The sequence below is a fragment of the Hemitrygon akajei genome, chromosome 6 (genome assembly GCF_048418815.1).
Source record: "Hemitrygon akajei chromosome 6, sHemAka1.3, whole genome shotgun sequence".
In the NCBI taxonomy this organism is placed as follows: Eukaryota; Metazoa; Chordata; class Chondrichthyes; order Myliobatiformes; family Dasyatidae; genus Hemitrygon; species Hemitrygon akajei.
The window spans coordinates 80,376,377-80,390,421 of NC_133129.1; the positions used below are offsets into that span (position 1 = coordinate 80,376,377).

The 14,045-nt window shown below is 43.3% G+C and overlaps 1 protein-coding gene across 1 annotated transcript in view; it reads right to left on the reverse strand.

The window, feature by feature from the left end:
• LOC140729187 (ADAMTS-like protein 1) overlaps nucleotides 1–14,045 on the reverse strand; it is a 459,173-nt gene that overhangs the window by 47,680 nt on the left and 397,448 nt on the right. The window contains exons 9-10 of the mRNA XM_073048667.1: nucleotides 5,927–6,084; nucleotides 1,860–1,971 (exon numbers count right to left, since the gene is read on the reverse strand). Of these exons, the coding sequence (XP_072904768.1) occupies nucleotides 1,860–1,971; nucleotides 5,927–6,084 (270 nt within the window). The remainder of the gene's footprint in view (nucleotides 1–1,859; nucleotides 1,972–5,926; nucleotides 6,085–14,045) is intronic.

A 14,045-nucleotide genomic window follows, 5' to 3' on the forward strand; every position in this document is an offset into this window, starting at 1 on the left:
AATTAAATTAAAATGGAAAATATACTTCAAAAGGTGTTCTTCACTATTCATCTGTACATAGGAAGATTGCCCTTAAAATAAAAAAATCTGTTCAATTCCAAGGAGTTATTTTGTCAAATAAAGAAATTTGCACAAGATTCTGCCTGTAGAAATTTCAGTCTTTTTACAGAACATAATATGACTTTCCCTTTTACTCATTCATGGGATGTGGATATTATTGACTAAGACAGTATTAATTGGTCATTCTTAATTGCTCCTGAATTGAGGATACGGTAAAGAATCAATTTCCTGTGAGGGTCTGGTCACAGAAAAACAGTTTAAGTTAGTTTTATTCCATGCAAGTCAGTGAACCAGATAAGATAAAAAAAACAATATCTTCATGGTCACCATAACTAAGACTATAAGTTTGCTTCAATTCTGAGATTTTAAAAAATACAGATAGCTGAATTTAAATCCCCCAGCATTCTGCTGGGATACAAACACATGCTTCTGTATCAATAATCCAGAACTCAGGCGTTTGTCTATTCATTTAACCAGTGTGGAAGCTAATCTAATTTGATTTATTGCTTATCCTAATGCAGTGGATCTCAAATATAAGGCACTTACATTTCAGATATGAAAATTTGAAAATGCAGACTTACAGCACAAAGAAAAATGTCCCACCGGGCTACCCAGTGCATGAAATCAATAAAATGCTGCAGTGAGGTGACTGTGGGCCTTTCGCTTCCAGTATTCTCTGTTTTATGCAGGCTTTTCCTATCCCTAACTTACTCAAAATTATAAACACCCATTCTAACGCGAGTCAAAGAAATAATATCAAAACTTTTTTTCCTGATTTTTCTTCATGGGTTAGTACTTCACTTGGAATATTTGATGCATTTCTTGATTACTACATATAACCGCCTTCAGCTGATGAATCTGTGCTCCTCCATGTTGAGCAACATCTGGAAGATGAACTTTAAATAGCAGGAACACAGTATGTATTCTGATCTCTGAGGATCGAACCCAGCATATTATCATAGCTATAAAGAAGGCAGGACAGCAGCTATATTTCATTAGAAGTTTGAAGAGATTTGGTTTGTCACCTATAACACACAACAGTTACCGTGGAGAGCATTCTGACGGGCTGCATCACTGTCTGGTGTGGGGAGAGGGAAGTGCTACTGCACAGGACCGAAAGAAGCTACAGAAAGCTGGGTACAAGACATCTTCAAGGAGTGGTGCCTCAGGATGGTGACTTCTATTATTAAGGACCCCCATCACCAGGGCATGCCCTTCTCTCATTGTTACCATCAGGAAGGAGGCAGAGAAGCCTGAAGACCCACACTCAGCGATTCAGAAACAACTTCTTCACCCCGCCATACGATTCCTATATGGACATTGAACTCATGAACACAACCTCACTTGTTTAAAAATATATAATATTTCTGTTTTTTGCACTATTTTATCTATTTTAGATATATATTTACTGTTATTTATTTCCATATTATCATGTATTGCATTGTACTGCTGCTGCTAAGTTAACAAATTTCACGACACAACGGTTTTGGCCCGAAACATTGTCACTACTTCCTCCCATAGATGCTGTCTGGCCTGCTGAGTTCTGCCAGCATTTTGTGTTTTTATTTATTTCCAGCACCTGCAGATTCACTCGTGTTGCCGGTGATAATAAACCTGATTCTGATTCTGAAAGAGGGAACTCAACGTGCTTCATCAAGAATGGCATAGTGGCACCAATAGTGCTCAATAGATGAGATAGTGGCTCAATAAAAGCAGTGAACAGCAGAAATAGTTGCAACACCATCAATATTGATGGAAGAACTGCTTTGACTGAGACCAAACAGTTGTAGGAATTGTACCTCCACCACAAGTCGCAGAGCACGGAAAGAAATCAGTCTCCCTCCATTGATGTATGATTGGTTGGTAGAAGAAAAATTGGACCACACTTTCTCCCGTGCCCATGTATTGTATCTGGAAAAGACCAACAATGAGGTAATTATCTTACGTACGTATACTTTTGAAAAAATGTTCACCTCATCTCCTCAGTTACCAGATCTAATCACAGCACTAAATATTGAACTGTGTTAAAGCTGCATGGCCCTTTGTTAATGTAATTATTTATTTCTCTCCCTCATTGTTTATTTTTTATCATTTAATATAGCATGGCAGCAGGCCAGTGGTGTAGTGTAACAGCCAATCATACAATTGAATAGTGTTACCTGGAAGCCATGACAGCAGACAAGTGGTGCAGTGTAACAACCAATAATAGCACCAAATGGTGTTAGCTGGAAGCCATGATAAAATTATAAAGCACGGGTTAAAGCAGAGGTAAATGTAACTCTAAATAAGAACAATCTGTCTTGAAAGGCTGGATGTCAATTTTAGGTTCAGATAATGGTTGAAATATTGATCTTATCTGATCACCACAGTTGTACACTAGTTACATTTGGCAGAGAGTTTGGAATGGTTTCCAGGATCACAAATGCAGTTTCGGAAAGCTGATAATGTATTCAATTTCCATGGAGCGTAACTGAAAGAACTTCTTTCGATCATGGAATTCACCTTCCTAAAACCTTCCTCAAAATCTAGTTAAAGAAATTGAACACATGTAGCTGTCACATCCCTGCCTGATGCCATACGGCTGCTAATAATTCCACTTTTGAAAGCTCACTTTCACCATTCGTGCTTCAGTACTCAAACTCATTGTGAGCACGATATTTTCCATCAACCCACTACTGCCCATGCAAACAGAAAGAGACATACACACAAAGCAGAATGTCCCAATTGGATCATTGCAGCTGCCCCAGTAAAAGTGGAGTGAAACTGTGTGGTATACTCTTTAGGTATGTGAGCCTGCCTACAAGTTCCTTCTCTTCCTTTTTATAGAGTTCCACGGTGCACTAATTTTGTTTTCAAATGTGCTGGAATAGTGTACAGTTAATCACCTTTGCAGTTAAGGGCATATTAAAACCATTTCCCTAGCTTAGCACATGCCGAGTCAAACAGTTGTTCGTACATTATCTTGCATCTATCAGTTTCGGTACTGAGAGAGAGAGGAAAAGAGGGGGAGAGGGAGAGAGGAAAAGAGAGGGAGAGGGAGAGAGGGAGAGAGAGAAGGAGGGAGAGAGGGAGAGAGGGAGAGAGAGAGGGAGGGGGAGAGAGAGAGGGGGAGAGAGAGAGGGAGGGGAGAGAGAGGGGGGAGAGAGAGGGAGAGAAAGAGGGGGAGAGAGGAAGGGGAAGAGAGAGAAGGGGAAGGGGAGAGAGAGAGGGAGAGAGGGAGAGAGGGGGGAGAGAGGGAGGGAGAGAGGGAGAGAGAGAGGGGAGGGAGAGAGGGAGAGAGAGAGGGAGGGGGAGAGAGAGAGGGGGAGAGAGAGAGGGAGGGGAGAGAGAGAGAGGGAGAGAGAGGGAGAGAAAGAGGGGAAGGGGAAGAGAGAGAAGGGGAAGGGGAGAGAGAGAGGGAGAGGGAGGGGGAGAGGGAGAGAGGGGGGAGAGAGGGAGGGAGAGAGGGAGAGAGAGAGGGAGAGAGGGAGAGAGAGAGGGAGGGGGAGAGAGAGGGGAGAGAGAGAGGGAGGGGAGAGAGAGAGAGGGAGAGAGAGGGGGGGAGAGAGAGAGGGGAGGGGGAGAGGGAGAGGGGGAGAGAGGGAGAGAGAGAGAGGGAGAGAGGGAGAGAGAGGGAGGGAGAGAGGGAGAGAGAGAGGGAGGGGGAGAGAGAGAGGGGGAGAGAGAGAGGGAGGGGAGAGAGAGAGAGGGGGAGAGAGAGGGAGAGAGAGAGGGGGAGAGAGGAAGGGGAAGAGAGAGAAGGGGAAGGGGAGAGAGAGAGGGAGAGAGGGAGGGGGAGAGGGAGAGTGAGAGAGGGAGAGAGGGGGGAGAGAGGGAGAGAGAGAGGGGGAGAGGGAGGGAGAGAGAGAGAGGGAGAGAGAGAGGGAGGGAGAGAGAGAGAGGGGGAAGAGAGAGGGGGAAGGGGGAGAGGGGTGAGAGGGGGAAGGGGAGAGGGAGAGAGGAGTGGAGAGAGAGAGAGAGAGGAGGGGGTACGTACAGCACTGGTGTGCCTTGCACAGAGAGACAGAGAGGTGCTGTGTGAGGATTGGGCACAGCTGCAGGAGAAGGAAGGGAGCATGATCCAAGATTCACTGAAAGGGCCTTAGAGAGGCTGGAGAACAGATAATTTAGTGTCAGGGAGTCATGGACGTTATCGAGGGCTTCTGCTTAATGCTCCTGTCAATCAGAAGATTGATCAGGAAATCTCTGCACATCATTTCCAGTGAGTTACTGCACTTTACAATGCCAGCAAGGCCTATTTCCCACTCTGCCTCATCCTCTGGTGAAGTCAATTCTCCTTGAGGAGGTGACCTATCCCATGCACCAGTAAACAGTAGGCTGGGAGATGTGGCAGAAACCGGCACCAACAAGCTGGTATGCTCCTGAGTCCAGGACACCGAGGGTGAACTATTAGATGATGTAGACTGTGAAAGCAGTTCACTCATGTGGATGAGGTTGCAGAAAGGCACAGGTCTTAGAAAGGGCTGCCCATACAAGTGTAGCCTCTGTGGATTTGCACTGCTCCAACAGGAGATCCAGATAATGCCATAAACTCTGAGTGGATGAAGATGTGGATGAAACTCTAGGGGCTTTTTCCCATTTCCATGTTAGTCAGAAGAGGAATGGTCAGTCCAGACGAATTCCAGAGGAAGTCTGCTTTGATTCTGAAAAGCATTTGGAGGTGTAAGTAAAGCAAATAGTTTAGTGTGAGTGGTTAACCCCAGAGTGCTGCAGAGCAGCCTGTCAAAGTTCAGTGTGAATGTGGCTCCAGTGGGAGCAGCTTTAGTAAAAGCTGAACGTCCTGTGACTGAACAACATTTTGTTTGAGACAGCAATGTTGAAAGTCATGTTGGAAGAATAAATATGGGCAATGGGCAACTGTTGACATCACTGTGGGGGATTTCTCACTGGAATACTGTTTCCAGCATTAATAAAAATCCAAAATGGGTATGGTTGATTTTTTGCTCGTTCTGATCCTTTTCACGGCCGGATGGTACGATTTCACTACCCCATGATGACAAATTTCTAGTGTGTAATTTTTCCAACTGAAATGGTACAGGTGGTCAAAGAAAGATGGGAGCAGGATATTCTAGCGTCATTTGTCCAAGAGTAGTGACCATTCTACAGCATAGACCTGATTTCTTGGCACGGCAGTAAAGTCCTAGCAATGATTTCTGCCTTTATGGGTTGTGAGCAGAGCCCTTTCCTCTGCTACTTTCAGGATCATTTCAGTAGCTGGTACAGTTCTGAATCAGTGCTGCTGAGTCTGTACTGAACAGCTCCTTTTGTGCTGCACCCCAACACCTTTCTTATCACTGGTGGGAATTAATCTTAAAAAAACCCAGGACCAAGGCGGAACTCACCACTGCTGTTGTGACAGAAGGGGAGGGAAAGCAAGATCTTGTTGTTTATTAATGCTAACAAACAGCTCGGTGGTTGAGCTGATGATTTAGCTCCAAGCTACAGCAAGTGATATAACAGTGATCCTAGATAGTTGGCATGTAATTTGCCTGTACTTTCTGTCTGGTTCCTTTAGGTGGATTTCTAGCTTTGAAGAGGGCATTGATGACAGAGCTTCATTACCCTGCATTTATTAGTATTCATTCCAACTGGAACTCACAATGAATTTCAAAAGAATGCTAATTTAAAACCCCCTGGAAAAGACACTTAAGAAACCTGCTGGAATTAAGCAAAATAAATTAATACACTGAGAAATTTCCAAATTTTATATCGGTAATTTCAATCCTGAACTGGTATGAAATGAAACATTCAAATTCAGGGTTTGAACCAGCAGATCTTTTCTCATTCAAAATGTTAGAATGAAGCACGTAAAATTATATTTGCTATTAGTGGAAGTAGAATTGAATAATTTAAGACGATGATTTACTTTCACAGTGAAATCTGCTCCGAGTGGTCCAGTTGCTCTCAGAATCTCCTTCTCCGGAAGTTTCTGGAAATCGAAGCTGGTGTTTACACTGCTGAAGGATCCGGGTGCGCTGAGGTTGCTCTCCCCTTTCTGGCCCAAAAGAGTCTTTGTTTCCAAATCTTGGAAAAATTATTTAAAGAAAGTAATTCAGAACAGACTTTAGACACATCGAACTGGAAATTCTATCTCTCAGTGCAACATTTATATGCACAAGGGGAGAGACTTTATTTGGGAAATTGACTGTGAAATCTAAATGTGTAGTAGCTGAGTGGTCTGCAAATCTTGTGGGACCTACATGTGTCCAACGCATGGGGATAACATGTTACAGCTAGGGAGGATCAAAGTTGTTCAATGCGTGCAAGAATACTATTCACTACTTCACTGCTTAACATGTGCCCACAAGCAGTGTTCTTCAGTGGGACTGTCAGCACATAAAACCAGATTCAGGAGGTACACTTGTTAAAAAAACTGATTCCTCAAAGTGGTCCCTCATCCTTCAACCTAAATACATAGACGATGGGACCATATGGAGCCAGTGATCATTAATGGAGAATGTGTGGAGCAGGTTAAGACCTACAAGTATCTGGGAGTACAGTTAGACGAGAAGCTAGACTGGACTGCCAACACAGATGCCTTGTGCAGGAAGGCACAGAGTCGACTGTACTTCCTAAGAAGGTTGGCGTCATTCAATGTCTGTAGTGAGATGCTGAAGATGTTCTATAGGTCAGTTGTGGAGAGCGCCCTCTTCTTTGTGGTGGCGTGTTGGGGAGGAAGCATTAAGAAGAGGGACGCCTCACGTCTTAATAAGCTGGTAAGGAAGGCGGGCTCTGTCGTGGGCAAAGTACTGGAGAGTTTAACATCGGTAGCTGAGCGAAGGGCGCTGAGTAGGCTACGGTCAATTATGGATAACTCTGAACATCCTCTACATAGCACCATCCAGAGACAGAGAAGCAGTTTCAGCGACAGGTTACTATTGATGCAATGCTCCTCAGACAGGATGAAGAGGTCAATACTCCCCAATGCCATTAGGCTTTACAATTCAACCGCCAGGACTTAAGAACTTTTTAAAAGCTATTATTAATGCTTTTTGAGATGGTGATTTAGGTGCATATCATATTTTCTTTTTACTGAGTTAAGTATTGTATGTAATTAGTTCTGCTACAACAAGTGTATGGGACATTGGAAAAAAGTTGAATTTCCCCATGGGGATGAATAAAGTATCTATCTATCTATCTATCTAAATCTTGAACCTCCCTCTCCAAATCTGTGCAGAGGGAGCATCTTCACCCGATGGACTGCTATGGATCAAGAAGGTGGTTGACCTCAGCCTCCTCAAAGGGGTGGGAAATATATGCTGGCCTTTATAAATGGGATTTTGATGGAAGCAGTCAGCATCAGACACTGAGCAATGTATCGAAAACACAAAACAGACAGAGTCAAAACAGTGTGGAAACAGGCCTTTAGCCCAAATTGCCCACGCCATCCTGTGTTGCACAGTGAGCTATACCCATCTGCCTGCACTTGGCCCTTAGCCCTCTAAACTTCTCCCATCCCTGTACTTATCTGAGTATTTGTTAAATGTTGCTAATGTGCCTGCTTCAACCACCATTTCTGGCCGCTCATTCTGAATATGCACCAACCACTGTATGAAGCAGCTGTCCTGATGTCCCTTTTAAATTTCTCATCTCTGATTTGAAATCTGTGCCCTCTTGTCTTCAGCATCTCCTACATGGGTAAAAAGACTACATGCTTTCACCCTGTCTTATATACCTCTATCAGATCATCTCCCATCTAAATTTCAGGGAACAAAGTCCTAATCCATGCAACACCTCCTTCCAACTCAGGCCTCCAAATCTAGGCAATATCCTGGTAATTCTTTCAGCACTCTCTCTAGTTTAATAACATCTTCCTTATAACAGGCTGACACAATATTCCAGTGAGGCCTCATCTTACCCAATCGCAACATAACTTCTCCACTCCTACGCTCACTGAAGGCTAGTGTGTTGAATGCCTTCTTCAGCATCCTATCTACCTGAAACACCACATTCAGTGAACTGTGGTCTTGCACTCCTTGGTTTCATGTTCCATAACATTGCCAGGGCCCCAGCATCCACTGTACAAGTCCTACCAGGTTTCACCTCTTAAAGTGCAATACTTCAGTTTAACTAGATCGAAAACTATCAGCCCTAGTACCTAACTGATGAGGATCCACTGGCAAGTTTTCTTAACCTTCTGGACTAACTACAAGACCTGCTATTTTAGTATCTTCCTCTAACTTAATAACCACAACTTGTAAAAATTACAAAGAAAGGTCCCAGCACTGACCCTGTGGCTCACCACTAGACACAGACCTCTAGGCCAAGAAACAGCTCTTGACCAACACCCTCTGATTCCTAATACTATGCCAATTATGAATCCAATTAGCCATCTCTCCCTGAATCCAATGTGATTTTACTTTCAAGACTAGCCGGCCAAGAGGAATCTTGTCTAAGGCCTTGCTAAAGTCCATATAGACTACATCCTCTGCCCTACCTCATCCACACTCTTGGTTACCTCCTTGAACAACTCCAAGGATTATGACTTCCCATACACAAAGCCATGCTGATTGTCCAGCATCACACTCTATCTCCCTAAATGGTGGTAGACCCTATCCCTATCCCAACTTACCCACCGATGATATCAGACTTGCTGCCCTATAGTTTCCTGGCTTGCTTTTGCTGCCCTTTAAACAATAGCACCACATTAGCCACTCTCCTGTTCTCCAGAACCTTGTCTGTTGCCAGAAAAGAAACAATGTTTTTCAGAAACAGTAGATATTTGATTCTGACTATGGGTCAGAAACGCTGGATATAAAATATTGAATATCAGACACTGGGAAATATGTTAGAAACACTAAAGTCCAGATACCATGTTGTAGGGCCAGTGTACATGTTACATGGCCCTACTATCTGGTATCAAGTGTTTTTATACAATCTATCTCTAATCACAGTCTCTAAAGCAGAGTGTGCATACTCACTGCCCAATATTCACAAAGTCTTGTGTTACTAACACACCGGCCAGCATCTATTGTGGTACTGTCCAGAATCTAATATCTACTACTTCCCAATTCAGACAGCATACTGGTGAACCGCTTCTGTATCCTCTCCAAAACCTGCATTTCCTTCCTAAAGTGATGTGACCTAATTACTCACAATATTTTTAATATGGCCTAACCAAGTACTGATATACCTGCAACATGATATTTCAGCTTTTATACACAAAGGCCTGACTGATGAAGGAAAGTACGACTGTTAAATGTATCAGCAGATTCCCAAACACCCTTTCAAAAAGATGAAACAGATTTCCGGATTTTCCTCTCAATGTTAAAAAGGGTAAAAGGAATATCCACATTCCTTCATTTGCATATAAATGAGAAGGGCAGACCTTATTTCAATGTGAGGTATCAGACCAGAGTGATTTCTCCTTCACTGACCTTTATAGACACTAACAATTGATAATCTAGGACCTGACTCACTTTTCAACTCTGTATATGACTGGGAATCAAACCTACATTACAATTTGAAAGGAAGTAGAAGAGACTGTAGATGTTGGAACATGGCGCAATGGAAAACAAACTGCAGGAGGAACTCTGCAGGTCAGGCAGCATCTATGGAGGACAAGGGATTGGGTCAAGACACTGCATCAGGACCGAGAGTGTAAAGGGGAGAGAGCCAAGATATAGAGGTTGTTATGAAACGCATCCAACTGCATCAGCAGTTTAGACATTCCAACTCTACAGAGTATGGATAGCTGGCACAAAGCCTTTAAGGGTTCAGGACCGTCTCATTAATTGACAGTCAGGTTTAGGGTGCCAAGTATTCAGTACTTAAAGAGCGGAGTTTCAGTGCTCAATCGTAAGCCCAACTAAAGATTTTGTCTAGCATTTTGTTTGTGCTCAATTCTACTTCCAGCTTTATACCCCCATGTCTCGATCCTTGCCCCGGATACTCCAGCATTTTGGTCCTGCCCATCCTTGTTAAGGCCTCACGTCACAGTACGATTGAGCCAATATGGACTCAACAGGGTATGAGAGTCTTTCCCAATCAACAGTGAGTGCACTTCCAGACGGAGCTTGGAAATATACAACCTCCAGGTTGCCGTGTGTCAAATTTCACAAGTTGGAAACGAGAGTCGCTCACGTGAGGCAGTTGGCTGCTCTGCTGAGTCGGTACATCTTCCAGCCTCTTTGGTGGTGACCTGGGTTCTTGCCACGGCTTCCCCACCCAATGCTCATTAGTATTCAAACTCCAGCCATCCCGGTTCATTTGCAGCTCAGAAAGGTGGCTTTCATTACCTCTCTTCTGACTGGACAAGCCTTGGCCTGGGCCACTGCGCATTGGGAACAAAGGCCAGAGATTCACTTGGATTTGGAGGAATTCATGGCTGCCACGAGGAAGGTTTCCAACACCCTGCTGGAGTGAGCTGAGCCTTGGACTGTCTGATGACATGTACAAAAGGGATGGGTTGCACCTGAACCAGAAAGAGACCAATATTCTCACAGGTAGGTTTGTTGAAGCTGTAGGGGATGGGAACTGGAGTGAAGGGACTCAGGATAGGGCAGATGGTATAAAAACAAATATAATGTGAAGTCAGACTGTCAGGAAGGGCAGACAGATGATAGGATAAAATTGTAGCCAGCAGGGTGAGTATCAGTGTATTAGGGATGCATTATCAAAAACGATAGCAAATACAGTACCCAAAGTGTTATATCGCAATGCACAGAATATAAGAAATAAGGTGGATGACCTTGTTGCACTTCTTCACATTGTCAGGTATGATGTTCATCCATCACTGAATCGTGGCAGAAGGATGGTTGCAGTTGGGAGCTGATATCCAAGGTTACACATTGTATCGGAGGGATGGAAAGGTAGGTGGGGGCGGGCATGCCTCTGCTGGTAAAGAACGTCATCAAATTATTAGAAGTATGTGACATAGGATCAGAAGATGGTGAATCCTTGTGGGTTGAGTTAAGAAACTGCAAGGGTAAAAGACCCTGATGGCAGTTTTATGCAGGCCTCCAAACAGTAGCTGGGATGTGGACTACAGATTACAATGGGAAGTAGAAAAGGTGTGTCAGAAGGGTGTTGTTGTGATAGTCATTGGAAATTTTAACATGTGGGTTGATTGGGAAAATCAGGTTGGAAGTGGGTCCGAAGAGATTTAATTTGTTCAATATCTGTGGAAGAGATCTTTAGAAGAGTTTGTCATTGAGCTTTCTATACTGGATTGGGTGTTGTGGAGATACTGAAACTGAAGGAGATAAGGGAGCTCAAGGTAAAGGAACCCTGAGGAGGCAGTAATCACAGATAGAGTTCAACTCAAAACTTGATAGTGAGAAAGTAAAGTCTGACATAGCAATATTTCAGTGGAGTAAAGGAAATTACAGTGTTATGAGAGAGGAGTTGGCCAAAGTAAACTGGAAGGAGATGCTGGCATGGATGACAGCAGAGAAGCAACGGCTTGAATTTCTGTGAAAAATGAGGAAGATGCATGATAGATGTATTCCAAAAAACTAAGAAATACTTAAATGGCAAAATAGTACAACCGTGGCTGACAAAGGAAGTCAAAGCTAATGTAAAGGTAAAAGAGAGGGTATACAACAAAGCAAAAATGTAGCGGGAAGATAGAGGATTGGAAAGTTTTTAAAAACCCTCAGAAAGCTACTAAAACAATCATTAGGAGGGAATAATTGAAATTTGAAAGCAAGCTAGAAAATCATGTCAAGGTGGATAGATAAAGCTTTTTCAAGAATATATTAAAAAAAGAGAGATGAGAGTAGATATAGGGCAGCTAGAAAATGAGGCCAGAGAAATAATAACAGGGGGCAAGGAGATGTCAGCTGAACTAAATGGGTATTTTGCATCAGTCTTCACTGTGGAAGACACTAGCAGTGTGCCAGATGTTGTAGTGTGCGAGTGGAGAGAAATGAGTGCAGTTACTATTACAAGAGAGAAGGTGCTCAAGAATCTGAAAGACCTAAAGGTACATAAGTCACCCGGACGAGATGAACTGCGCCCTAGGGTTCTGAAAGAGGTAGCGATAGAGATTGAGGAAGCAATAGTAATGATCTTTCAAGAATCATTGGACTCTGGCATGGTTCCGGAAGACTGGAAAATTGCAAATGTCACTCCACTCTTTAAGAAAGGAAGAAGGCAGCAGAAAGGAAATTATAGACCGGTTAGCCTGACCTTAGTGGTGGGGAAGATGTTGGAGTCAATTGTTAAGGATGAGGTTATTGAGTACTTGGTGACACAGGACAAGATAGGACCAAGTCAGCATGGTTTCCTTAAGGGAAAATCTTGCCTGACAAACCTGTTGGAATTCTCTGAGGAGATTGCAAGTGGGATAGATAAAGGGGATGTAGTGGATGTTGTATATTTGTATTTTCAGAAGGCCTTTGAGAAGGTGCCACACATGAGGCTGCTCACCAAGTTAAGAGCCCATGGTATTACAGGAAAATTTCTAGCATGGTTAGAGCATTTTCTGATTGGTAGGAGGCAGGGAGTGGGAATAAAAAGATACTTTTCTGATTGGCTTCCAGTGACTACTGATGTTCAACAGGGGAAAATGTTGGAACCGCTTCTTTTTATACTGTATATCAATGATTTAGATGATAGAATAGGTGACTTTGTTGCCAGGTTTGCAGATGATACAAAGATTGGTGAAGTGGCAGGTAGTGTTGTGGAAACAGACTGGATGCAGAGGGACTTAGACAGAATCAAAGAATAGGCAAGAAAATGCAAATGAAATACAACTTTGGAAAATGCATAGTCATGCACATTGTTGGAAGAAATAAATATGCAGACTATTCTCTAAACAAGGAGAAAATCCAAAAATCTGGGATGCAAAGGGACTTGGGAGACCTTGTGCAGAACACCCTGAAGGTTAACTTGCAGGTTGAGTCGATGGTGAGGAAGGCAAATGCAATGTTAGCATAAATTTCAAGAGCTCTATAATACAAGATCAGGGATGTGATGCTGAGGCTTTTAAAGGCACTGGTAGGCCTCACCTTGAGTATTGTGAACAGCTTTGGGCTCCTTATCTAAGAAAAGATGTGCCAGCATTGGAGAATATTCAGAGGAGGTTCACAAGGATGATCTGGGAATGAAAGGGTTATCATATGTGGAACGTTTGATGGCTCTGGGCCTGTACTCGCTGAAATTTAGAAAGTTGAGGGGGGATCTCATTGAAACCTTTCAAATCTTGAAAGGCCTAGACAGAGTAGATGTGGAAAGGATGTTTCTCGTCATGTAGTTGTCTAGGACAAGAGCCTTAGGATAGAGGGACATGCATTTAAAGCAAAGATATGGAGAAATTTCTTTTGCCAGAGAGTGATGAATTTGTGAAAATTGTTACTATTGGCAGCTGTGGAGGTCAGGTCATTGGATGTACTTAAGGCAGAGTTTGATAGTTTCTTGATTGGCCACAGCATCAAAGATTACCGGGAGAAGGCTGCGAATTGGGGCTAAGGAGGGCAAAAAAAGGAACAGCCATGGTTGAATGGCGGAGCAGGCTTGATGCGTTAAATAGCCTAATTCTGCTCCTATGTCTTATGGACTATGCTGTAGATCTGCTGCCTGGTAGTTCTCTGTGGGTTGATTATACGTGGTCTGAGATCCAGAGAGAGTGCAATGGAGGAATATATAAAGGAGGCTCTTGTCATGAGCTTCATTCAGCCCTCCACCTCACCAGCTGGCACAGGCTTTTGCTTCATACAAAAGAAAGATGTGAACCTACGGTCACACACTGATGATAAGGGTATAAACCGCATAATGGCTAAGAATCATTACCCCCTTCCACTCATGAATACAGCCTTTGAGATTCTCCAAGGGGCAAGAATATTCATGACGCTAGACTTGAGGAGAGTGTATAATCTGGTCCGCATAAAGGAGGGTGATGCATTCTGCATTCAAACTGCAGACTGCATTCAGGGACAGGGACTAGGGATGAATACCTAGTTATGCTCTTCGGCCTTGTGAACATTCCAACAGTTTTTCAGGCCTTTAGAAATGATGTGCTCTGGCATACCCTCCACAAATAT